Below are 26,015 nucleotides of genomic sequence, written 5' to 3' on the forward strand. Positions count from 1 at the left end.
GGAGTGAATTCTCTTTAAAAATCACTTATTAAAATAATGTTTATACCACCAAGCTTGAAACAAAATAAGAGAAGAAAAAACGACTTCACACAACTCCCTCCATGCTGCCCTTTCTACTCTTCATCCAGCTAGAGTGTATTCCAGAAATCATCTTGTATTCAAAAATCTACTGTACATGTTGGCAGAACTCTGAACATATAAGCTAAAATCCCAGTGGGGCTATGATTTGTCCTGAATTTCAGTTGGCTGATTTAGACTTTGGACTAGAGAATGGATCACCTTTGGAGAAGTGTGACTGGGAAGGATTATGGCAGATCTGCCCTGATCCATATATCTTCATAATCAGGTGTCGAACGAGCCCTGGCAGCCACCTGTGTGATTTTAACTAGGCCATCCTGACTTCCTCTAACCGTTAGCCAGCAACTCTGAATACTCCAGGGACTCTAACCAGCTTCTCTTTTTACTCATTTGTAAGTTGGATCATGGGCCAAACCAGACTCTCCCTACAGATCTGAAAAGCATATGTCCTTCATGGTATGGCTCCCTGCTGGTCCATTTGATTCTGAAAGTTTTGGGGTTAGTGTTCCCTCATTGCTGTGATTTAGAGAGACCAGGCACACATCAGAAATAGTCATGTAACCATCTCTTTTTAAGGAAAAAATGGATGCTTAGTTTTGGCATCTTGATTCTGCATCAAGAGGTCACCGTCTCTATGTCTGCATGATTCTCTTTAATCCAACAGGGGAAAGGCTGCCCAAACCTGACCGGGGAAAAATGCGGTTCCACAAAATTGCTAATGTCAACAAAGCTTTGGATTACATAGCCAGCAAAGGGGTGAAACTGGTGTCCATCGGCGCTGAAGGTGAGAGGTGTGGTGGGTGGTCCTGTCTGCCACACTGACTTCATAGCGTAGATATGGGCTACAACTTGAAATCTCCCCTTCTTCCCTCTCTTTCACCATTTACTGTACCTGCCTTGTATCAGGCTGTCTCCTAGGGCGCTCGGTGCACAAAGATAAGAACAAATGGTACCATGAGTGGGAGACCAAGCTTTTGGTTCTTTGTAAAGCATAGAATTAAATATAATGCTGTCATCTTCAGAACACTTAAAGGACTGAGAAAGAACTTACACATCCCAATGACTCTTAATAAGAACTAACTAATAGGAAGGAAGTGGCCTTTTTGTTCTCTATGGGAGACTGGGAATTTGGTGAGGTCAGCAGGAGCTGAGATGACCACCCATATCTCCGTATGCACAACTGAGTCCTGCTACTTGTCAGCTGCGGAATGCTGTAAGAAGGGTCAGGGTAAAGATGAGACTGTGTTCTCTTTATTTGATTATTTAACACTTTAGCTCATGGCTGGGCACAGTGGCTCATGCTCATCCCAGCACTTTGAGAGGCCGAGGCGGGCAGATCACCTGAGGTCAGGAGTTCAAGACCAGCCTGGCCAACATGGTGAAACCCCGTCTCTTCTAAATTTACAAAAAATTAGCTGGGTGTGGTGGTGCATGCCTGTAGTCCTTGTAGTCCCAGCTACTCAGGAGGCTGAGGCAGGAGAATTGCTTGATCCCAGGAGGTGGAGGTTGCAGTGAGCCAAGGTTGTGTCACTGCACTGCAGCCTGGGCGACAGAGTGAGACTCCATCTCAAAAAAAAAAAAAAAAAACCTTAGCTATTGCATCTTAAAACTTTGGAAACTCCTGGGTGGTTTTCATTGATAATACATATGCAAGGTTTGTGCTTATTATTAACTTAGAATTTATTTAAACTAGAGACATTTGGTTATGAATACCGTATTTATAACCAGGCACACTGCGATGCTTATAAAAACATAAACTGGTCTTTCCATATGCACATTTTCCAATAGCTCTGAAGTCAAAATTTATATATAGGAAAAAAGTTATGTACTGACTATGTTATCTTTACATTAATTTGTTGTTTTCTTACCTGCAGAAATTGTTGATGGCAACGTGAAAATGACCCTGGGTATGATCTGGACCATCATCCTTCGCTTTGCTATTCAGGATATTTCGGTTGAAGGTAAAAGACATGGTTAAAAGTCTAATTGTATAATCTGTAAATTGAGCTTGTGAATTAAAATTTGAGCAAGATATTTTAAAGTCCAACAGTCATTTACATGATTGAATGAGAGACATGTAAGTGGGTTCTTATAAATTTTGTATGCGTATAGGAAAAGACCTCAGCAGCACTGTTTCATTCATGGGGGTGGAATCGGTTTGCAAAAGATGAGCACATGTTCAGAACAGAAGTCGCTTTTTAAAATGAGCATTTATTGAGCTTCTTGATTGCTTATTATACTAGTAAATTTACAGCTATGGCAGAGTTCTTTAGTCTTACAACTGAAACACTATTTTTCCCCCCGGTATAAAAAAAGAATCTGTTGCAACCCATGTTTGTTATTTCCTTCACTTTCTTCCTCCCTATCTCTCTCCCTCTCTTTTTCTTTTTTCTTCTTTTTCTTTTTAAACAAGACCTCTATTGTCACTGTATCTTTTGGCCTAACTACTGTTTCATCATTATCATAGAATCTTAATCCTTAACACTGCCACTGAAGATAAAAATCTTTAGTCTTTTATACCAACTACACTCCCAAATATTTTGATGAATTCAGCACTGTTGAAAAGTGTCAAATTGGCATTCTTAAAATTAGAACTTTGCCTGTTTGGCCCTTAAATCACAAAGTGTGTAACTGCAGAATGTGTTTCAGGGCTGTCTGCATTGCCCAACTATTTGGCCCCTTCTGACTCTGTAATCTAGTAGGTAACCAGGTACCTGAGTGGTAAGGGGTGGAGACGTTATTTATAATTCTGCCCAGGCCAGGCCAGAGTAGCCTCTGACTCTGGTTTTTTTTTTTTTTTTTTTTTTGAGATGGAGTCTCACTCTGTCACCCAGGCAGGAGTGCAGTGGCGCGATTTCAGCTCATTGCAAGCTCCACCTCCCGGGTTCACGCCATTCTCCTGCCTCAGCCTCGCGAGTAGCTGGGACCACAGGCGCTCACCACCACGCCCGGCTAATTTTTCGTATTTTTAGTAGAGACGGGGTTTCACTGTGTTAGCCAGGATGGTCTCGATCTCCTGACCTCGTGATGCGCCCACCTCGGCCTCCCAAAGTGCTGGGATTACAGGCCTGAGACTCTGGTCTTTTTAAGTGATTTTAGGTACTCATCAACCAACATTAAGAAACAACACTTTGCCTACTTGTACCAGCTGACATGAAGTCTGCAGTACTTGCCCTTACGGACCTTCAAATTCACTTCAATTATTCCCTTCTGGCACCGGAGACCCACTTATGTCATCTAAAAATCAAAGTAAAATCTAATGGCATTAAAACAATTCAAACTCAGGAATGACAGCCAGCTTGAATTAATACATAGTCTGACTTTGAAAACTTTTGCACAATATGGTTCTATTACAGTACCTTCCTTTATGCTAATGAAAGAAACAAGAGGCTTCCTAAAATTCTTGCTTTATTTAAAAATTGTAAGTTGTAATAATTTTATCAGTTTTTATGTGCTTCTAAATTTAAATATTTAAACTGTCGAACCCACTTTAAATAAATACTACTTTTAGAAATCTTGTTCACACTGTTGCTGGTCTAGCAAATCCTTTTTCCACAAATATTACAGAGGTGAAGTTGACCTCAAGTTGTTTCTGATTGGTTACAAATTTTAAATTAGTGATAATATGAATTTAAACTTAATTATATTTCAAGTGTAGGTATGAATGGTATTATCCATTAGAGTTTTCCCCAAAATTGTTATTAACATGCCCAAAGCAAGATAGCTAAATCACAATATTTTGTAAAATTTTGTGATAAAAGCCTATATTAATCTGCTCTTCACAAGACTAAGAAATTAAACATTAAAAAATTATAATTTTATTAGCAAAGTACCTAGATCTCTTCAAGCAGATGTTTGTACAGTGTCTGACACAGTAGATAATGTTTGCTAATTTATATTTTTATTTGCTTTAGTTTCATGGAGTAATTTTTTAATAACCTCATTTAACTTCTGTAAGTCTACAGAAAAATCATCTTTATTTGTTTTAATGATGTGTGGTATGTTGAAAAAGTCATTGTTATTAGAAACAAATTCTTTGAGGAGTGAGTTTCCTTCAACAAAATGATGGGCCACTTCCAAGAAAGAAAATGAGAGATTAGGCCGGGCGCAGTGGCTCATGCCTGTAATCCCAGCACTTTGGGAGGCCAAGGTGAGCGGATCATAAGGTCAGCAGTTCGAGACCAGCCTGGCCAACCTGGTGAAATCCCGTCTCTACTAAAAATACAAAAATTAGCCAGGTGTGGTGGCGTGCACCTGTAATCTCAGCTACTCAGGAGGCTGAGGCAGGAGAATCGCTTGAACCTGGGAGGTGGAGGTTGCAGTAAGCTGAGACCACACCACTGCACTCCAGCCTAGGTAACAGAGAAAGACTCTGTCTCAAAAAAAAAAAAAAATTAAAATGAGAGATTAATGTATCTGTTGATGAAGGCAGTGCAGATGTAAGTAGATGATGGAGCTCCTTGGGGTGTCGTTCAGTGCTTCGTGATGCAATGACGAATGTTACTGCCAATCTGTAACATGCTTTTTATACCCATGATCAGGGTTTTGTGTGTGGACCTGTTTGTGCCAAATGGCCCCATTTCCACTTTCCCATACACCTTTCGGGAGTAGGTTTTCCAGTAATGTATGTACGTAATTCACACAGGCTTGTTAACCTTTTGCTGAAAGCCTAAAAATGGATTTGGGGTTGGAGAAGGGTCGGCTTTGATTGTACTAACCAATTGAAAGAGGAAAAAGCCTTGTTCACCATTCATGGCCCAAGAGTGTTCACACGTATTCAGGCAGAAATTAAGTGAAACTCTGTGACTTGTAAATCTAAACTTCAGTAGCAATATTAAGATGTTGTAGATATACTATGCCTTTGTTTGCTTTTCTAACCTGGTAAGTTCTATTTAAACTCTATTAAATACATCGCATTATTTCTTCTTGATGTACTTTTTCTCATTAATTACATTGGTCAGGACTACAAAGACAGGCAGAACAACTGGCTATACAGTTCCAGATTTCAATGTCCATATCAATTCACATTTTAATTAAGTCTTAACAGTTTCACTTTATTTTCTCTTAACTAGCACTTGCTAGTTAAGAGACATTCACAGGAGTCATTCAAGTTATAGAACATGGAACTTTAGGGGTGTGTGTATTTTATCTGGGTTACGGGTCCAAGAAAGTGTGAACTAAGATGGACAGTTTTTTGTTTTGTTTTGTTTTGTTTTGTTTTTGAGACAGAGTCTCACTCTGTCGTCCAGGCTGGAATGCAGTGGCGTGATCTCGGCTCACTGTAACCTCCGCCTCCCAGGCTCAAGCAATTCTCCTGCCTTAGCCTCCGAAGTTGCTGGGATTACAAGCACCCGCCACCCTGCCTGGCTAATTTTTGTATTTTTAGTAGAGATGGGATCACCATCTTGGCCAGGCTGGTCTTGAACTCCTGACCTCAGGTGATCTTCCAGCCTCGGCCTCCCAAAGTGCTGGGATTACAGGTGTGAGCCACTGTGCCCAGCCTAAAATGGACAATTTAGATAAATAATTACAAAATTATTTTGATTTGAAAAAATCAACTTCAACCCCTTCCTAAGATGGAAGGCCCCATGTTAGTTAGGAGTCCACATGCTTTAGGGACTTTCTAAATTGTTAGTATTTAAATATAGGCAGAATCCTAAGTTATATAAGTGGCTTTTGAGGAGCTGTTTAGATGTGTGTCGGTTTGGGTCCTCCAGGAAGCAAGTGCCAAGACTTACTAGAAATTGTTGTAGTCTTTCCAGGCCTTTATAAAAACATACCGTAGCATGGGTGGCTTAAACAGCTGACCTCTATTTTCTCACAGTTCTTGAGGCTGGAAGTCCAAAATCAGAGTGCCAGCATGGTCTGGTTCTGTGAGGACCCTCTTCCTGGCTTGCAGATGGCTGCTGCCTTGCTGTGCTGTACATGGTGGGTGGGGGTGGTGGAGAACCTGCTAGTGAGCAGGCTCCCTGGTGTCTCTTCTTATGAGGACACTAATCCAATCATGAGGGCCCCACCCTCGTGACCTCATCTAACCCTAAGCACCTCCCAAAGGCCCCATCTCCAAATACAGGCACATTAGGGTTTAGGGCTTCAACATATGAATTTGGTGATGGGCGGGAAGACACCAACATTCAGGCTATACTAGAAGTGCAGGAGATTTTTTGGAGAAAACGCCTATGCAGGATGAAGGGGAGGGAGCAGGAGATGCCTGAGGAGCCTTCAGACCAGAGCTCCTGGCTGACACCTGGGCCAAGAAGAGGAAGGGAGGAGGCTTGGGGAAGAAGGTCTCGGACTGCAGTGCAGTTCTGAGGTTAATTTCGCCAGGCTGGTGAGGTCTTTAATCCTAGGCTGCCCTGAGAGGAGTCTCGCATCGTATAGGGGTGTCTCAGCTCTGCTGCTCACCCCCTAGTCTTTGGCTGGAGCAGCTCTGGGGAATGTGGCCTCAGTGGGAATGCAGGGGTGTGGTGCATTCAGGGGGCTGCAGCTGGCACGTCAGTTGCCTGCCCTGTGCTCGCAGCTGAAGCTGTGGGATGTCTGAGCGGCACATTTTTATGATCATCACAGATGGTGCTGGGTTTTTCCTTTGTTTTTTTTTTTGGTGAGATGTCAATTGGCCAAACTTGAAATTTACCAATAAAACCCTTTAAATGTTACAAAATCACTGGGCAAAGGAATACATTTGAGATGTGGTAGCATCTGTGAATTCCATTTACCTAAGAGTATGAATTACAAACCAGATGAATGACAGATTAGTTGTCATCAACTACACACAGTTCATTTTTTCATGTGAGTTGCACTGTAGACTATTTATGTTTGCATATTTTTCAGGATTGTGTACAGTAAACATTTAGCAAATGCAAAGGATCCGATTGTCCTGTAAGACTCACTTCAATTACAGATTGTGCTCAGTATTAAGCTTTGCTAGTACTTTAAGGATGCAGTCAATCAAGAGGCAGGCAAAGGTCTGTCAGCATCCACAGCCTCCTTTTCAAATTGGACACTTAGTCTCTGGTCCTGAATAATAGGTGGCCCCAGGGTCACCTCACACAATGGGGTACGCACAGTTTTTAAAAATTTATTTTCAGCCGGGCACAGTGGCTCACGCCTGTAATCCCAGCAGTTTGGGAGGCCGAGGTGTGTGGATCACCTGAGGTCAGGAGTTCAAGACCAGGCTGACCAATGTGACAAAATCCTATCTTTACTAAAAATACAAAAATTAACCAGGCATTGTGATGGCACCTGTAGTCCCAGCTACTCTGGAGGCTGAGGCAGGAGAATCTCTTGAACCAGGGAGGCAGAGGTTGCAGTGAGCCAAGATCCCACCACTGCACTCCAGCCTGGGTGACAGAGTGAGACTGTGCCTCAAAAAAAAAAAAATTATTTTCATTTAAAAAGGGGCAAGTCACCAACCACCCTGAAGTCTAGTTTTAGTATCTTTTTATGTTGGAGCTTTTGATTGCTCCTGCATCGTCCTTTTGAAGTCCCTAAGTGTCATCAGAAGTTACTCACTAAGATCAGGGTTCTGGCTCCTATGCACTTGCAGAGGCTGTAGGAAGAGACGATGTATTTGGTGATCCACTCCCTGGGAGGTCTGTTTCGAAAGTGACTAGGAGCTAAGTGAACTAAGCGGCATTTCCCTGGGGCCACTTTTTCTTGGCTGTCATTACAGAAACATCTGCCAAAGAAGGTCTGCTGCTTTGGTGTCAGAGGAAAACCGCTCCTTATAGAAATGTGAACATTCAGAACTTCCATACTAGGTGAGCACCCAGGGCCCCTGGTCCTTGTATTCTCAGTGGAATCCGTGGGTAGCATGGGGAACAGTGTTTGTGTGCACCCGTGTTTTCCTCCTGTCTGAGAAGCCTTTTATGTATCGAGGAGAACTCAGGCTGTAGAATTCTTGATGCTTAAAGTCTCCCAAAGGAAAACATTGGATTAAGCCTTAGCATGCTGGTAAACAGCACTATATTTGTAAGTGAATGGTATTGCGGTGCCAGAAGGATGCTACTGAGTTTGGGGGTGTAAGCATGCATCTTACTTTAGCCTTCACTCTGGTATCGGGAAAAGGCAGCAGGAATGGCTGTTGTTTCTCAGGGATGAGGGAGACCCTGGCAGAGTCTGCGTACCCCCCACTAGCGACTCTTCAGCCCTCAGCCCTGAAAGAAATAGAAAGATCCTTCATCCATCAGCTTTGCTCTGCTGAAATTCAAAAGATGTAGAAAAATTATGTTTGAAAAATTGTAGGAAATGAGATGAATGAAATCTCGACGTAAGGGGAGGGCATGATTCTGTCACTTGCTTCAGTCTTTCTCATGTAGAGTGGTCATTATGATGTTGAAGTAAAAGAGTTGGTTATATTTTCACCTTTGGATGCTAGGTTACCCATGAATGCAAACAGGCCCACCACTGGCCACCGATAATCAGAAAAAGGAAAGATAAGGATGAACCACGGTGAAAAATTGGGGAGGTTCTTCTAGTTGAACAAATATTCTCAGAATGTCTACCAAGTGTCAGGCACTAAGCCAGGCCTTGGGAAGACAAAGGGGAAGAGAATCCTTCTTTGTCCCTACAACATGCTGTTTGGCAGATGAGAGGAGCTATCAAGGGCTGGGACCTTCTGCAGGTGTCAAAGTCGGAGTGCCCAGATCTGCATCCACTCATCTTGCTTTTCTTTTTCTGGCTCCCAGTTGGCCCAAGTACTTCAGCATTGTAGCACTGATAACTCTCACGGAAGTCTCCTACCCCAGACCCTTTGAGGAACAGAACTCCCACACTCTGCTGTCACTGAACCCGCTGTCGCCAGCAAGCTCTGGCCTGCCCTCGTCTGTGGGGCATTTCGAGCTGGTGTCTATGGGGAAACAGATCAGAAATAAACATCTGCGTTGCTAATTGCATGTCCTCCTTCACCTACATGCCTTTGCCTTAAAAGAAAAGGAAAAGAACTTTATAAAGAAAGACAGAGGAGTATCTGGGAGCTAACGGAGGCTTTTGAAGCATCCTAAGAACTTTTAGAGGAAGTGTGTTCTGGACATTTTCAGGGTAGACGTCCTTGTGTGTGTTTATTGGGCAGACTCAGGGGTAAGGGCCAGAAAGGAGACTTGGAGAAGAGAGAGGAACCCTGGGACTAGCCGAGCAGGGACAGCAGTAGAGACATCTCCCTTCCTGTCACTGCCTGTGCCAGCACAGACCAGACCGGGGCAGGAGACAGGGCAAGTCTCCGGCAAGGAAGTCGAAAGGAGAGAAGTCCAGTGGGCCCCGGGAAGAAGATGAGTGTTCAAGCTCTCTGGGCGGGGTAAAGAGGAAGCTACCTGGGGCCTTTCTTGCATTAAGTCAGACAGAAGGAAGGCCAACATCTGACCGAGTGCAGACGCTGGCTGCTTCTTTCTCTCCACTAACACGTGTTCCTGTTCTTCTCGACGGTTGTGAAGCTGGAAAGATGGCCTTGGACTCTGTGCCCTCATCCACCGACACCGGCCTGACCTCATTGACTACTCAAAGCTTAACAAGGTTATTCTGGGTGGCCCGGCATGCAGTGTCCCCAGCCACACATCTCAGCATGTCCTGCAAATGAGCACATCAGCACTAGCCTAGCACAAACCCCAGGGCCACCGGCAGAAATGGCCACCAGGAAAAAGCATATTCTCCCAGCTAGCCTTTCCCATGATCCAAATATGAAGGGTGGCCAGGAAAACACTTACCTCTTAAAATCGGGGAAAACAAGACCCAAAGTTAAGTCATCCCTTTTTGCCCATATCAAGATACGTTTGTTGATTTGGCTTATTTACTATGAAGACTTTCTATATGTTCCTTAGAGATTTTACATTCTGGGATTCTAAATATGAGAAGTGAAACCTCTATTTTTGTGGGGAAGAAAGGTTCAGATAGTCCAAGCCTTTTTTTTTTTTGAGACGGAGTCTCACTCTGTTGCCCAGGCTGGAGTGGAGTGGCACGATCTCGGCTCACTGCAAGTTCCGCCTCCCAGGTTCACGCCATTCTTCTGCCTCAGCCTCCCGAGTAGCTGGGACTACAGGCACCCGCCACCACACCCGGATAATTTTTTGTACTTTTTTTAGTAGAGACGGGGTTTCACCATGTTAGCCAGGATGGTCTCGATCTCCTGACCTCGTGATCCGCCTGCCTTGGCCTCTCAAAGTGCTGGGATTACAGGTGTGAGCCACTGCGCCTGGCCCATCCAAGCCTTTTTAAAGTCAAATTCCCTTGACTTTTTCTGGAGGATTTAGTTGCAGACATATTTATTCAGAATTGATTAATCTGTCACACAAGGGCTACTTCATAACTATCTTATTATTGGTAGAAAATATCATTTGTAGCTTTGCAAAAGAAGTTTTTGGGGCAGGATTTTTTTTCTGAGTTTTGCTTTTTTTCAGAAAATTTAACTTAGAAAACTGCAATTCTCCCTTTAAGGTAAAAGTTTAGTGTGTTTAAGTCTCAGATTAGTATTCAAATTCTTTCTTTAAAAGTAGTTTTAAGGCCGGGTGTGGTGGCTCACACCTGTAGTCCCAGCACTGTGGGAAGCCGAGGCAGGAGGCTCGCTTGAGCCCTGGAGTTTGAGGCTGCAGTGGACTGTGATCACGCCACTGCCCTCCAGCCTGGGCCACAGGGTAACACACTGACTCCCAAACAAAAACGTAGTTTTACAGTGTAACCTATGATGGAAACAGAAATCAAGGTCCCTTCTGAATCTTATGGATGCTCTGTGCTGCCTTAGAGATAATGGTGTGTAAGGCAGCACAGAGCATCCACAAGATTCAGAAGAGACCTTGATTTCTTTTTCCATCATGGGTGGTGAAACCCTGTCTCTTCTAAAAATTAGCTGGGCATGGTGGCAGGTGAAACCCTGCCTCTTCCAAAGATGCAAAAATTAGCCGGGCGTGGTGGCAGGCACCTGTAATCCCAGCTACTCAGGAGGCTGAGGCAGGAGAATGGCTTGAACCCGGGAGGCGGAGGTTGCAGTGAGCCGAGATGGTGCCACTGCCCTCCAGCCTGGGCGACAGAGCAAGACTTAGTTTCAAAAAAGAAAAGAAAAGGAAAGAATGGTGTGTAAAGACTTAAGGGTAAAAGCAAGGCCCACCTTTACTACACATTTCTGCAGTAGCCACTACACGTTTCCTGCTGGGTGCTGGTGTGCTGAGCTCACCGTTCACGTGCTGTTGCTGTGTTTGGGCGTGGACTCCAGCCCTGTTGCATGCTGACCTCACTTGTGTGGCATGGATGGTCGTAAGAAGAGTGTCCTGCCTTCCACCACCTTTTTAGTTATCCCTTGCTTACCTCCTGCCCCCAGCCTGCCTCCATGGCATACAGGGTAGCATGTGAAGAGTTTACTGGTATCCTAAAGGTTAAGAATGAAATATTTTAAGGTAGCCCATGAAAATGGAACTTTTTCCCAGCTTTTCAATGGATGTATTTTCTTATCCCCTGAATTACTTTGAAATGTTCCAAGCATATAGACAGGGTACAGTTCTTTTCAATTAATCTTAATCTCATTTGCAAAATGAAGGGATTGTACTGCATAGACCCAGTTTCATTAGCAGTTTATTATGGTCAGTTTGTATTACAAAACATCAGTAGAGCTGTAGTAATTGGTCATCTAAGAAAGTAGAAAAATGATAATACAATAGCAACTAATATAGCAGCAGAGTAGGCACTGTCATAAACAAATAAACATACATGTATATTCACACATGCACATATGCATATATATGAATTCCCACATACACATTTAATTTTCACAATGCACAGTAACCCTATAAAGTAGGTATTATTATGATCCCAGTTTTACAGATGAAGAAAGTGGGAAGTTAGTAATCTACCAGAGGTCACATGGCCAATAGCTGAGGTAGGAAATAAATACTTAATTGGCACATTTTATCATTTAAATTACACTCTACGTGAGTTGGCTTTCACAAAGTCTCAGGTGATAAGCTTTGTTAAAAGAAACTTTAGTTAAAAACTTTTTTCTTTTTACTGAAATCGCTGTATACTCTGTGAGGCCAGAAAGCTGACTTTGGTTTCTTCATTGAGCACTGTGATATGTTTGAAACCTGCACTTTTTTAGTGTTTCACTGTATAAAAATGATTGTGCTCATTGGAAAACATTGCGGTTTCTAAAATATTGAAATGGCTTTGTTATTAAATTTCATTAAAGTCACCCCCAGGCTAACACTACATTTCATTTTGATTTTTCTATCTTACCTCCATTTCTTTTGAAATTCTTAATAGGTTAATTTCTTTAGTGGATCAAAATAAGAAATGTTGCATCTTCTTTGTTTTCACTATTTTAGTTATATACCTCTGGTTAAGTTTATTTTGCTATGTTACATATATTTAACTAGTTTTTACAGTGGAAGGTAAATGTAATTTTAAGAACAAAATTTTTTTCATGAATTCACTTAATGATTTTCAGGTTTTGTCATTTCTTCTTGCTTTACCATGAGTTTTGCCCTTTGTAACACTAGTAACACTCTTTAGTCAGCTAAAAGTTTTAGCTAGCAACATTTTTCTTTCATCTTTTTGCCCCTCAGCTTTCCAATATTTAAAATCAGGGTGCTGGTTCTCCAAGATCCCCTTCCAAGTCTGGAAAATGCATGTTCATGATTTAGAATGATTTAAATGTTATTTCTAGGCCTGAAGATCAGTTCTGATGGATTCAGTGTGTCCTTTCTTGTCAATGCATTTGTTCTCTTAAACCCTTTGTTCACACCTTATGATTGGAGTGTGCATGGATTTTGTGGTTTCTGTCATTTTTGATGTTTCTCTAAATGTTTGAAGTGATTGGGAAAAGATGAAAAGGAAAGTTACACTATTATGATTGTGTGTGGGCGGGAAGGTGTTCGGCCTAAAGTGAGGTATATAGAAAACATTCTTCATAAGTCTTGTTTCAAAATACATTTTAAAAATCTGATTGTCTTGGTTTTCATACAGGATGACCCCATAGGAAACATTAACCTGGCCATGGAAATCGCTGAGAAGCACCTGGATATTCCTAAAATGTTGGATGCTGAAGGTGAGATGAAAATTGTGTTTGCTGAGTTATAGAGAATTTGAAAGACTACAAATGTTATGGCTACACATTGGGACCTTGCAAAATTTTATAGCTAAGTTACATCCGAAGTACTTTGGATTCCTAACAAATTTCTGTCACTGGCCACATGAGTAGTAGAGATTTTCATGTGTAGCTTGTTCATAAAATTTGTTTTTAAAAATTGTACCCTCAAACAAGCCAGCAAAATTACAGGAAAAGGATTTGGTAAAAAGTTCAGCTTTGGCTAAGAAACAAAATGCTTTTATTTATAATTTTAAAAAAACATTTCCTGTATTTATTTTTTCCAACAACATAATGTTTTCTCCCTAACCACTTAGAGACAAGTGTAGCAAATAAATCCCTTTGTGACATACTTAAGAGAAAAAAATTCCTTCCTTCCAACCAGAAGTTAGAGAAGTGAAATATAGAATATAGAGCGTTCAACCATCAGTGTACCATCCAAACTTTCACCTATTGTTTTTAATTCATCTAAATTTAATTTATTTAGAGCTGGAAGAACTTCCATATATTTTGCACTTCAGTATCACCCATTCTGGGGACTTGTTTCAAATACTTTTTTGTCCCTTTTATATGGTGAATTTGTGTGAGCTGTACCTACAGCAGATCACCGAAAGCACAAATGTGTGGACACCATTCACTCATTTTATTTAGTCATGATTCGTTTACCACTCAACAGACATTTACTGAGCACTTACCATGAACAGGACCCTCGGCTGGGTACTGCAGGAGCTGATGAGATGTATGAGATATATACCCTGCCCTCAAGAAGCTTATATTCATATATTACTTTGTTTGTTATTGTAAATATTATTATTCCCTAGTGGTCCATTACTTCCACTAATTAGCGATGTTGGGGAAAACTAAGGAAATTGGTTATAGTCAGTTGTCAATCTTCCATTCCTCTTTGCTTTTGGTAATTGTATTATGGCCTTTGTAACAAATTACTGCAAACTGGGCAGCCTAACACAGCAGAACTTTCTCTCACAGCTCTGGAGGCTGTGTCTGAAATCAAGGAGTAGGCAGCTCCCTAAGCCTCTAGGGGAGGATTCTTCCTTGCCTCTTCCAGCTTCTAGAAGCCCTAGACATTCTTTGGATTGTGGCAGCATCAGTCCAATCTCTGCCTCTGTCTTCACACGGCCTTTTCCGCTCTGTGAATATTTTCTTTTCTTTTTCTTTTTCGTTTTTTTTTTTTTTTTCTTTTTTTTTGAGACAGAGTCTCGCTCCGTCGCCCAGGCTGGAGTGGAGTGGTGGGATCTGGGCTCACTGCAACCTCTGTCTTCCAGGTTGAAGAGATTCTCCTGCCTCAGCCTCCTGAGTAGCTGGGATTACAGGCGTGCGCCACCATGCCCAGCTAATTTTTGTTTTTTTAGTAGAGACAGGGTTTCACCATGTTGGCCAGGCTGGTCTCAAACTCCTGACCTCAGGTGATCTACCTACTTCGGCCTCCCAAAGTGCACAGATTACAGACATGAGCCACTGCGCCTGGCCTGTGAATATTTTCGTACAAGGATACCAGTCACATTGCCTTAAGGGCCCATCCTACTCCAGCATGACCACATCCTCCCTTGATTATATCTGCGAAGATCTAACTTCCAAATAAGGTTACATTCACAGGGGTGCTGGAGGTAAAGACTTCACTGTATCTTTTTTGGGAAATGCAGTTCAACCCAAAACAGCAGTCTTTCAATTAGAACTCTAATTTTGCCCATTAATTAATCATTTTAATCAAACATCTGTATTATTGGGTATTAACACTTGAACGCATTATTCGGAATTCTACTTATAGTTTCTCTAAAAGTCATTAGAGGGACAAAGTCTATAAAACACTGAAGTAGGAACATAGGAAATTTCCTTTCCTCTTTTTCTATCTGTCCTAAGCTAAGTTTATATTTGTATGCTCTTTCTTTTGATCTTTCATATGATAAATAACTACCTAGAGTTTTCCCGCTTGGGTTAATAGCCAGGTTACTAAAGAGAGGAGAAACTAGGCAACAGTTAGTAAATTTTCCAGTTTATTCATGCCTCCCTAATATCCTACACTGGGGGTGAGTTGCCTATTCAAACACTCACGTAGAATTATTGGCAGGATCATCATCAGTGTTACTCTGGCGCTGCTAATATTCTCTCCTCAGTTCTTTGGTTTTTCCTTAGTCTCTGAGTCCTGGTCTGGGCGGATGTCCATTCTGCTCATCCTTCCACAGATGGGGTGTGTTCGCACTGTGTTCATTTCCTCCTCCTAATCTTCCATACTTTTCTTCATCTTTCCCTTTTAATGCTTCAGAAGAATGCTCACACACTGCATTATTATCTTTACAGAATAATTACTCAAAAGAATCTTCCGGCAAACAGTTCTGAATTTGGCCACCTAGCGTGCAGAGCATGCGGTGGCATCACTGCCTAACAGATTTAGCCACACATTCCCTGTATTCCTGTATTCCCATGCCCTCTATCAGCAGTTTAAAATTTCTGCTGCTCTTTGATGGTAATGTCAGGTCCAGGTCTCCTCAGATATGAGTGCCTTTTGGTAAATCCTTGCCTTCCCGCCTGCTGCCATGGACCTTAATTCCTGTCATTTGTGTTGGTCTCTGAACCCAAGTGGGGATTTTCAAGTGACTCATTGGCCCACTCACCCATGAACTGTTATTTGTAGCAAAAACTGGTGAAACTCTTCCTAAACTTATCTAGTGTGCTTTTAAAAGGTTGTAAAAATTGTTTCTCTATTTCCCTCCACAAATCTTTGTTTGAGGTGCAGACTAGGTTTGGATCTGTGGGTACATTTGTTCCATGAGAACCTGCAGAAGGGATCTTGTGGACCCCTGGGCCCTCCATGTGTGTAGTAATACAAAGTCTTGGTGAGTGTGCTGGTGCGTGCGCTCTGTTCAGTTCCGAGGGCCTAATTCTGTCCATGGATGTGCCTTTCTTGCTAGGTTAGGGCTCTTGTGGGTTAGCCTTGCCGTTCTCTTTGGCAATTCCTTTGTTTCCTTTGACTATTCTCAAAAGTGCACAGAGAGTAATCACTTTGCCCGTGTGACTTATGTGATTTGAGCCAAAATGTTAGCAACATAAGTGTATGGGGGCGAGGGGGGAGGATTCCTGATTCCAACACCTCTGAGGAAGCGCTTAGCAGAAGCCTGCTGGTATTAGAACATCCACGCAGTTAACCTTCTTTTCTCCACACAGATTTAGTATACACTGCCAGACCCGATGAAAGAGCCATAATGACTTATGTTTCCTGTTACTATCATGCTTTTGCTGGTGCACAGAAGGTGAGGATGTAAACCATGAGTCACTGCTCACCCTTCACCTTCTGTGTCTTAATTTTTTTTCAATTGTTTTCCTCTTTTTTCCCCCCTCTCCTCCAAGTAAGGAAACTGTCTGGTTTCGAGGAGGCAGTTGTTTGTCTTTTTTAGTCAAACTTTCTTTGAAACTTACTTTCTGTTCATGCAGTGGTATGCCGTTCATGTTTGTTTTCCGGAAGATTCCATAGTTACACAACCCCACATCCTTTCTGTTCATAGTCTCTGCAAACCCAATGACTAGGTTTCACCATAGGGAATTGTCAGGTATCTTTTTAACTTCACTCTGACCCACTGACTGACCCAAGTTTATGAACGAGGTTAAAAAGCCACTTACCAAAAAATGGTGTTGCCAAGATGGAGGAAGAAAGGATGTAGGTTTTCATGGTTCTGTTTTCTGTCTTCCTTTTGGCGATTTCAGCAATTAGCAGAAAGCCATGTAGACCCTTCTCTTTAGATGTTTTGTTATTCTTGGTGATTTCTATAAGCGGTATGGTAAGTATGTATCGAAGTTATTGAAAGAGCTGCCCTCTCCAGTGAATTTCATCCTCACGCAAGGCACTTTACAGAGTAGAAATCCCCAACAGTTGTTTGGGTGGGGAAGGGGAAGTGGGAAGACAGATAGCCCAGTGCAGCCCTGTGAACATTCCCCGTATCTTGCAAAGCGACCTGCGTTCCCCAGAGCAGAGGGGCTGGGTGCCCTGATGTGGTCGGAGGACCAGAATCACGAGGAAGGGGTAACAAGCTCTGATCTGCAACAGACCAGGTTTCCATGTGAAAGCATTGAATGCACCTTTAAAAGCCCATCAAGGGGTGGGGGACAAAACAAGCCCTCAGTTTGATCCTTAAAAAACATGCTGGCTCAAACCATCCTGTTCACGAATCATTTCGATAACGGCCTTCCTGAGGTTCAGGACCGCGGGCCCATGAAACACAGAAAACCGGTCAGTGTAAACCAATTTGTTCTTCCCTCTGTTCTCCCTGGTTTCTCTCCTTCGTCTGTGTGTGTGTGTGTGTGTGTGTGTGTGCGCGTCCTGTGTTATTTTCTCCCCCTTCAGACATCGTGAACACCCCTAAACCCGATGAAAGAGCCATCATGACGTACGTCTCTTGCTTCTACCACGCTTTTGCGGGCGCGGAGCAGGTACTCAACACTTGTCCGTCCGGGCTGTTGTGTTACTGTCTGTTGGTTTTAGTTGTGTGTGCATACTTGAGTGTGTGTTTGTGCGCTTCACATCTTACCTTGGAATCTTTCTGAGTGTTTTCTAATAACCTCATATGGCAAGTTCTAAACTGTGAAAACTTTTTTTTAACAGCTTTAACTTTAGACAGTTCCTGAAATGTTTTTATGTGTTTTACTTTTAATGTATTTCCTTTATTTCATTAGTAAGTTGTGGAAAGTATTTGTGCTTTAGTAAAAAAAAAAATGCCATGAAAATTGAGCCACATGCATTGAGTGGTAAAGGGGGAATGTGACAAGGAGAAATGAATGCCTTTCCAACCCGGCCTTGTTCTCTGCTTAGAAATTGCCTTCACAGTTCCGTGATTTGGCCTAACATCCTTCAAGACTAATCTTATTTTAAGTGAGATAGTGGAAGGGATAACAGAGTTGGAACCTCAAAAAATTTCACATTTCTCAAGACAAATAGCCCAAGGGACCATGAGGAAGAATGGCCCTCAGCTTTCTGCATATTCACCTGTTTCTGTAGCTCTCCTTGGAAGATCTTGATGGAGTGCAGTGGGCAGAGTATGCATTATTTCAGTGACCGCTGTGAGGCCCATCACTGGGGAAGGATGCTAACAGGCTGACGAGGGCTTTAAAGGAAAGGCCTGGGAACAGGCTGTGGGCCCAGAAGCCAGATAGGCAAGTTTCTCTTGTTCCATCAGACAGTTATGGTTCAAGGCACTTTGCCACTCCTGCCCCAAGTTCCTTTCCACGAAAGATGATAGAGAATTGTGTATTACCTTAACGACTTCTCATCTAGGTTAGACAAAGTCTTAAAGCACACTCAGCTCTATGGAAGGATCCCCTCCAGAAAGTTCTACATATTCACATCAGGAGATGAGGAGGTCTTCGGTAAATTCAAGTGCAATGGTATATCTGGATTTTCCTGACCCAGTTATTTTTGCCTTGATTTCCAAAGGCTAATATTATTCAGGGAGTCTCCATCCCATCGTCATGAGATCAGTGGAGAGTTCAGGTGGACATTCAGGGACCCAAGATCTTGGTTTCCTGGACCCAAATATTTCTGTGACTAACTTGCTGGATGTTTACCGAGTTTGTGTTTTAGACTAATGCTCTTTCCCCGTTATTCCCTACAGTCTAATCAGCCTGCCGTGTAAGTCTGTGTGAAAACTGTAACAAAGGTGTGAAATGACTCATAGTACGCAAAAGCCATGCCCTCAGTCTGACCACACCCTAACCTAGACTCTGCACCGTCTACAGCACGCCACCCTCCTCGTCCCCTCTCATCACACGCCTCGTTCCATGCTGTGTGCGCGCATTCCCGTCGGCAGAGCCGTCCTGTTTACCTATTGTGTTTTACAGGCCGAGACAGCGGCTAACAGGATATGTAAGGTTCTTGCTGTGAATCAAGAGAATGAGAGGCTGATGGAAGAATATGAGAGGCTAGCGAGTGAGGTAAAGGAAACTGGTGACCTGCAGTTCTGTCCATCCTCACGCAGGGGCTGAGGCACAGAGGGTGAAAAAATACTCCGTGGGGGTATTTTTTTTTTTTTTTTTTTTTTGCATTTTTCATCTCAGATAGGATGAAAGTAGGAAAACACACTTGATCTCCGAGGTTGTTCCTATTGTAGTAATGTAACTTTTGGCAAAAACATAATCCCCGATGGTCCTTCCAATGATCCCAAAGCAGAAAGGTGTAGTTTGCATGTCTGAAGATGGGAGAATGCGATTCTCTGCTCAGCTCTGCACCCCTAGAGTCGGACACCCCTAGACGACCTTGCATTACTTGTTTTTTTTTTTGTTTTTTTTTTGTTTTTTTTCCTGTTCACTGGCTACCAACATCACGTAGGATGCACTCCATATGCAAAAGCCTCACTCCACATAGGGACCCAGTGTCAAAGGAACTGGCCCAGCCTGGTGTGCGGTGCTGGCTCGGGCTTGTGTGTCTGTATAAATATCCAGAGGAAATCTGGGAAGACAGAACCCTCCCTGCAGGATATTTGAGCATGAGTTTCTGTGGTGCCTTTCCAGAGCTCTTCAGCTAGACTCTTGGTTAGGACAGCACTTTCCAGGTTGTTTTTCTTTTTGTTCTTGTTATAGCATATATAGCGACTACGCAGTGTCCTCGCTGCATCTGCACCGTTTTCCCAAATACAAGCATGGGCTGCATGAGGCCCCCAGCCACCCCCTCTCTAAATTGGACTCAAGTACAGTGACACATACTTCAGAACAAATAATTTTTGCTCTGCCTTGTTTTTTTTTGTTTTGGTTTGGTTTTTTGTTTTGTTTTGTTTTGTTTTTTCTGAGACAGAGTCTTGCTCTCTGGCCCAGGCTGGAGTGCAGTGGGGCAGTCCTGGCTCACTGCAGCCTCTGCCTCCTGGGTTCAAGCAATTGTCCTGCCTCAGCCTCCTGAGTAGCTGGGATTACAGGCGTGCACCACCACACTCAGCTAATTTTGTATTTTTAGTAGAGAAGGGATTTCATCGTGTTAGCCAGGCTGGTCTCGAACTCCTGACCTCAGGTGATCCACCCGCCTCGGCCTCCCAAAGTGCTGGGATTATAGGCGTGAGCCACCGCACCCGGCCTGCTTTTTAATTTAGCCGATATTTGGTCTTTATTGGGAAAAGTATCAGGACATTTGGAATAAGTGTTCCAATAAATAGTAGTGTAACTTTATGATACTGAGTTCATATTTTCATACTGCTGCTATAGAAAAATTAAGCTTGATGGCATTGTTGAATGGCAGTGACAGGGTTGCCAGACATGAAGCATGGCCAGTACTGAAGGCCAGAGGATCCTTAGGAATTCAATCCTTCCTTTTCTTACTGGGTCCTTCATTTATCCTCCTAAAACCCTTCATCTCTAGGTATATCACCATTTAAACTATTTTTCATTCGAATCTGCTGTCATTTTCCAAGTGCTCAGTAGGCATAAGTGTAAATGATGGGGTTTTCAGCAAGTCATTTCTAAGACCTAGGTAGTAATTCAAGAGGTGCGTGTGTATTTTGTCCTTAGGAATTCACTACCACGTTCGCTTCTATCATGCAGATTTACTTAAAAGCTAGACGTTAAAATACACTTTGGCATTGAGTTAGGCCCAGGCTTACAATACAATTGTGTAGTAAGTAATCTAATTAGATTTGAGCTTATTTTTTAAAAACACATTTTAAGTGAAATCCAGTTCTTTCCTGAATTTGTTACACTACAATTCTGCCATGTCAAGTATTTTGGGGTTGTTTTGTTTTGTTTTTTGTTTTTTTAGTTTGAAAGCTCCATCCAGCATTTGTCTGCTAATGTCTGGTCCCTGAGTTTCTTGTAAACGTCACATTTTTGTAAGACACGACTTTACGTGCTCACTTTAAGTTTTCGACCTGTGTTTGGTATCGTTGGGGTGATCACTAGTGGCCATGGGCGGACACTGAACATTTCGTTCATGCCTCTGTGCGTAGAGGTACCACATCTCAGTGATTTTAGGAACATTCATCCTTTACGAATTATTGGATGCCTCATTTTTTTTTTTTTAACTGTGGGAGGGGGTTTGCTGGTGTCTTCAGCAGTGTTTTTGTGTTTGGGGAGCAGCTGTTGGAATGGATTCGTCGCACGATCCCCTGGCTGGAGAACCGGACTCCCGAGAAGACCATGCAAGCCATGCAGAAGAAGCTGGAGGACTTCCGGGATTACCGCCGGAAGCACAAGCCGCCCAAGGTGCAGGAGAAATGCCAGCTGGAGATCAACTTCAACACGCTGCAGACCAAGCTGCGGATCAGCAACCGGCCTGCCTTCATGCCCTCCGAGGGCAAGATGGTGTCGGTGAGTAGCGAGCACCAAGCCCTCCTGGCCCCACGGGAAGTCCTCCTTCTAGCCTAAAGGCGTTTGACTTGGGTCAGAAGGAGGCATTGACTTTTTGAATCTTTTTAGTTGTGTGAATATCATTTTGGCCTTGTAACCACTTTGTTCTTAATACTTTTCTCCCAACCGCCATGCACTTCTTGACTCCAGCTGCCACTGGGGTATGGTGTCCCACAAAGAGCAGACCTTTAGGAAACGCTCGATGAACGGCCTGTTTCTCTCCTCCCTCCTCATGGCCTTGGCCCCTCATGTCCACCAGCATCTAGATCATGTCTCTTCTGTTCCCTGCTGTTACAAGCTACCCATCTCACCTCTGCAAAGTCAGAGTCCTACATTTACCTCCCTCTCTTTCACAGTTGTCACTTTCTCCCTCTCCACCGAATCATGCACACCAGCATACAAAAGTGCTCTCACATCTGCCAGTCACAAGCTAAAACCAAGGACTCCACATCTCCCACGAGCAACTTCTTGGCTCCCCTTCACAGCAAAACATCTAGAAGGAGTTCTTTGTGGTACCTATTTCCACTCCCTCCCCCACTCACTCACTCACTTTTTTTTTTGGAGACGGAGTCTCACTCTGTCACCCAGGCTGCAGTGCAGTGGCGTGATCTCAGCTCACTGCAAGCTCCGCCTCCCAGCTTCAAGCAATTCACCTGCCTCAGCCTCCTGAGTAGCTGGGATTACAAGTGCCTGCCACCACGCCCGGCTAATTTTTGTATTTTTAGTAGAGAAGGGGTTTCACCATGTTGGTCAGGCTGGTCTTGAACTCCTGACCTCAGGTGATCCACCCACCTCGGCCTCCCAAAGTGCTGGGATGACAGGCATGAGCCACCACACCTAGCCCCAACTCACTCACTTCTCTTACCCTTCAACTTGCAGTAAACTGGCTTCTGTCCCTGCTTCCACCAAGAATGTTCTTGTCAAAGTCAATGGCATTCATGTTGTCAAAGCAAGTCATTTTTATTTTTATTTTTGAGACAGAGTCTCACTTTGTTGCCCAGGCTGGAGTGCAGTGGCACGATCTCGGCTCACTGCAACCTCTGCCTCCCGAGTTCAAGCAATTCTCCTGCCTCAGCCTCCCAGGTAGCTGGGATTACTAGTGCCCACCACTACGGCCAGCTAATTTTTGTAATTTTAGTAGAGATGGGGTTTCACCATATTGGCCAGACTGGTCTCGAACTCCTGACCTTGTGATCTGCCCACCTTGGCCTCCCAAAGTGCTGGGATCATTTTTATTTTTATATTTTCAGTTTTTTTGACCCAGCTGCCCATTTCCCCGTTCCGGAAGTTCTTTCTACTTTGGCCCTCCTGTTTTCCTCCTTCACCAGCCAGGCCTTCTCCATCTCAGCTCAAGGCCTTGCCTCCTCCCTCTACCTGTAGATGTTGGTGATTCTCAGGCTTGGTGCTGAGCCCTCTTCATCTTTATACCCTCCAGGTGATCTCATCCAGGCCCCTGGCTTGTTTTTTCTTTTTCCTTTTTTTTTAAAACATGGTCATGCTCTGTCACCCAGATTGGAGTGCAATGGCACAATCACAGCTTACTGCAGCCTTAATCTCCTAGGCTCAAGCGATCCTCCCACCCCAACATCCTGAGTAGCTGGGACTACACATGCATACCACCATGCCTGGCTAATTATTTCTTTGTAGAGATGGGGTCTCGCTGTGTTGCCAGGGCTGGCCTCAAACTCCTGGGCTCAAGCAATCCTCCCACCTCAGCCTCCCAAAGTGCTGGGATTATAGGCATGAGCGAGCATGCCTGGGCAGTCCCGTGGTTTTAAATGCCACCTAAATGCCAATACCTCTCAAATTTTACATTTCCAGCTCTGACTTTTCCCCAAATTCCAGGCCAATATACCCACCTGGATATATTATAGCATATTAAACTGAACATATCCAAAAGAGTTCCTCCCGGTCTCCTCGATCCTAGTAAATTCTATCACTGTCCTCTAAGTTGCTAACCCCTAAACCCAGGTTTCATCCTTGATTCTTCCCTTTCTGTCGCTTTCTTACATCCAGTTCTTCAGCCAATCCCATTGGCTCTTCTTCCAGAATACATCTTAAGTAAACGCTCTTAATCCCCTTCTCTTTACCTCCACGGCCACTGGCCCATGCTAAGCCACCATTCTCTCTCCTTGGACCCTGCAAGTAACTCCTGACTGGTTCTTCTTTTTCTTTTGCCCCTTAAAATTCATCCCGCATACATCAGCCTCTGTCGTCTTTTAAAAATGTGAATCAGATCTCATCTCCTTTCTTCTCAAAACCCTCTAGTGACTCCCCAAAGTATTTAGAGTAAAATCCAGGTTCATTATCCTGGCCTATAAGGGCCTGCATGATTGCCAAACGCATTTCTCACTCTGCCCTGACTCACTCCACCGCTGCCACACCACCCTGCCTGCCGTCCTTCCCGCACGCAGAGCACATCCCCTCTTGGGCGTTTGAGTTTTTTCCCTTGCCCAGGAGCCCTCGTTTCCTACTTCGTCATATCACTGGCTTTTTCTGTCATTGAGGACTCAGCTCAAATGCCCCCTTCTCAGAGGGGTCTTCTCTAAGTAACCTGCCACAGGGACCACCCTGACGGGCAGGGCTGGCAGTATCCCTTGACCCTGCTTTTTTTTTCCCGTACAGCATTTCGTTTATTGCTTTCTGAAATGAACTTGCTTAAGTACTTAATGATTGTCTCTCTCCCCCAACCACCATGGAAGCTGCATGGGAACGGGGAACTTTAGAGGTGTTGTTTACCCTTACAGAGTTTCTCACTAGTGCCTGGTACATGCTAGATGCCCAGTAATTAGTTGTTGATGGCTGGCTGGCTGGACAATTCACCCCAGTCACTGAATAAGAGTTGTTTTGGAAGCTGGGTGTGGTGGCACATGCCTGTAATCCCGGCTACGGGGGAGGCCGAGGTGGGAGGATTGCCAGAGCCCAAGAGTTAAAGAACAGCAACAGAGCGAGACTCCATCTCTCTAAAAAACAACAACCAAAAAAACAATAATCATAATAAAAGGGTTGTTTTGAACTGAGTCATCTTGAGGCTTTATCTTCTTGTAGCCAGAAATTGTCAGCCCTCTACATCTTTGTCCACATCTGGAGAAGTGTCAGGATCGCTGATAACAACTATGTTAGTCTTAAAAGATCCCAGTGAATTATAATTAAGACATTTGGAAGCCAAATAATTGAATGGTTATTGAGGTGGGGGGTAAGGAAGGAAAAGAAAACAGAAGGAAAACACCATCAGTTATGTAGTGGAGGGATTTATAGAAGAAGCCTGGGAGGCCAGAATGTCACGAAGGTGCTTGTTACACATTCACTGCCCTTGGCTTCCAACTATCCCAGGATATTGCTGGTGCCTGGCAGAGGCTGGAGCAGGCTGAGAAGGGTTACGAGGAGTGGTTGCTCAATGAGATTCGGAGACTGGAGCGCTTGGAACACCTGGCTGAGAAGTTCCGGCAGAAGGCCTCAACGCACGAGACTTGGGCTTATGGTAAGTAGACAGGAGTCAGATTGGATTTTTGAAAAACCAGAGTTGAGCCATGCGCAGAGCCATAATGCATCCTTACTAACTCTGTGCCTAATGTCTGTGACACTAAAGGTAGGTGTCGTCACCTTTCTCTGCTCTTGTCTCAGTGCCAAATTTATTTAAGAGGTAGGCATGAAAATTTAGTTTCTAATCAAGTAGATAATCTATTTCTTCCCAAAATGGCACCCAAAATGTGTTCTTTACATACCTATGTACGTAAGGCCTGGCCTCCTTCCATGTTTTCTATTTGATTCTGCAAGTCTCCATTCATTCTCTCACTGGTGGTCACATAGCCCTGAGCCAACCACTATCTTCTGCCAGTAGACTGTATATTAAATGCCACAGAGCAGCATAATATCCTATGTAGAAAATCTGGAGGAAGGATGCAAGATATGGTCTATAATCTTAACGTTCTTATTTCACTTGCATTCGTCTACTTTTTTCAGGCCTTACACACATGCCAGTTTCCATAGCCATAAGAATATGGCCCTAACTTTTTTTTTTTTAAACTGTCTCCTGGACTAAATAGTCTTTCTTGCCAAGGCAGAAGAATAAAGCATTTTCCCCATCATGTAATAATCTGTTTTGAGATTTGGGAGATTTTTCCTCATTTTATGGTTTTTGCTTTTATTGTTGCTTGATTTTTAATATTTCATAGACAGGTAGTTACAAGCAAAGAAGCTGGAGCCAGGTGGGTTGGAGGCACGGCTCTGATGCATAGCAGCTGTGTGCCCCGGATGAATTCTTAATCTAGCAGGGCTTCAGTGTCCTCTTCGAAATGGAAATCACAGTAATACCTCCCTCATAGGGTTTCTATGAAGATTTAATGAGTTCGTATTTAGAAAGCATTTAGAGTAGCGTCTAGTACACAGTAAGTGGTACATCGTCATCATTAAACATATGAACATTTGCTTTCCACTTCCAATTTCATAGAATTCTTAAAGGTCGTTAGCCAGGGGATAAATGTGGATCCAGTCGTGACCACAGCAGTTACTGGATTTAGGAAATATTTATATGGGAAAATAT

The 26,015-nt window shown here is 43.4% G+C and overlaps 1 protein-coding gene across 2 annotated transcripts in view; it reads left to right on the forward strand.

Moving 5' to 3' along the window:
- The window catches only part of ACTN2 (actinin alpha 2), a 76,130-nt gene that overhangs the window by 30,658 nt on the left and 19,457 nt on the right, over positions 1 to 26,015 (forward strand). The window contains exons 3-11 of one of the 2 annotated variants that reach the window (XM_032136814.2): positions 743 to 862; positions 1,953 to 2,039; positions 7,751 to 7,838; positions 9,507 to 9,585; positions 13,021 to 13,102; positions 16,322 to 16,407; positions 18,986 to 19,078; positions 21,203 to 21,433; positions 24,806 to 24,953. In XM_032136814.2, coding sequence (XP_031992705.1) covers positions 743 to 862; positions 1,953 to 2,039; positions 7,751 to 7,838; positions 9,507 to 9,585; positions 13,021 to 13,102; positions 16,322 to 16,407; positions 18,986 to 19,078; positions 21,203 to 21,433; positions 24,806 to 24,953 — 1,014 coding nt within the window. Of the gene's footprint in view, positions 1 to 742; positions 863 to 1,952; positions 2,040 to 7,750; positions 7,839 to 9,506; positions 9,586 to 13,020; positions 13,103 to 16,321; positions 16,408 to 17,495; positions 17,582 to 18,985; positions 19,079 to 21,202; positions 21,434 to 24,805; positions 24,954 to 26,015 lie in introns of both variants that reach the window. The other variant, XM_032136813.2, reaches the window with a different exon arrangement.

Source organism: Hylobates moloch, unplaced genomic scaffold (assembly GCF_009828535.3).
Source record: "Hylobates moloch isolate HMO894 unplaced genomic scaffold, HMol_V3 SCAFFOLD_18, whole genome shotgun sequence".
Taxonomy (NCBI): Eukaryota; Metazoa; Chordata; class Mammalia; order Primates; family Hylobatidae; genus Hylobates; species Hylobates moloch.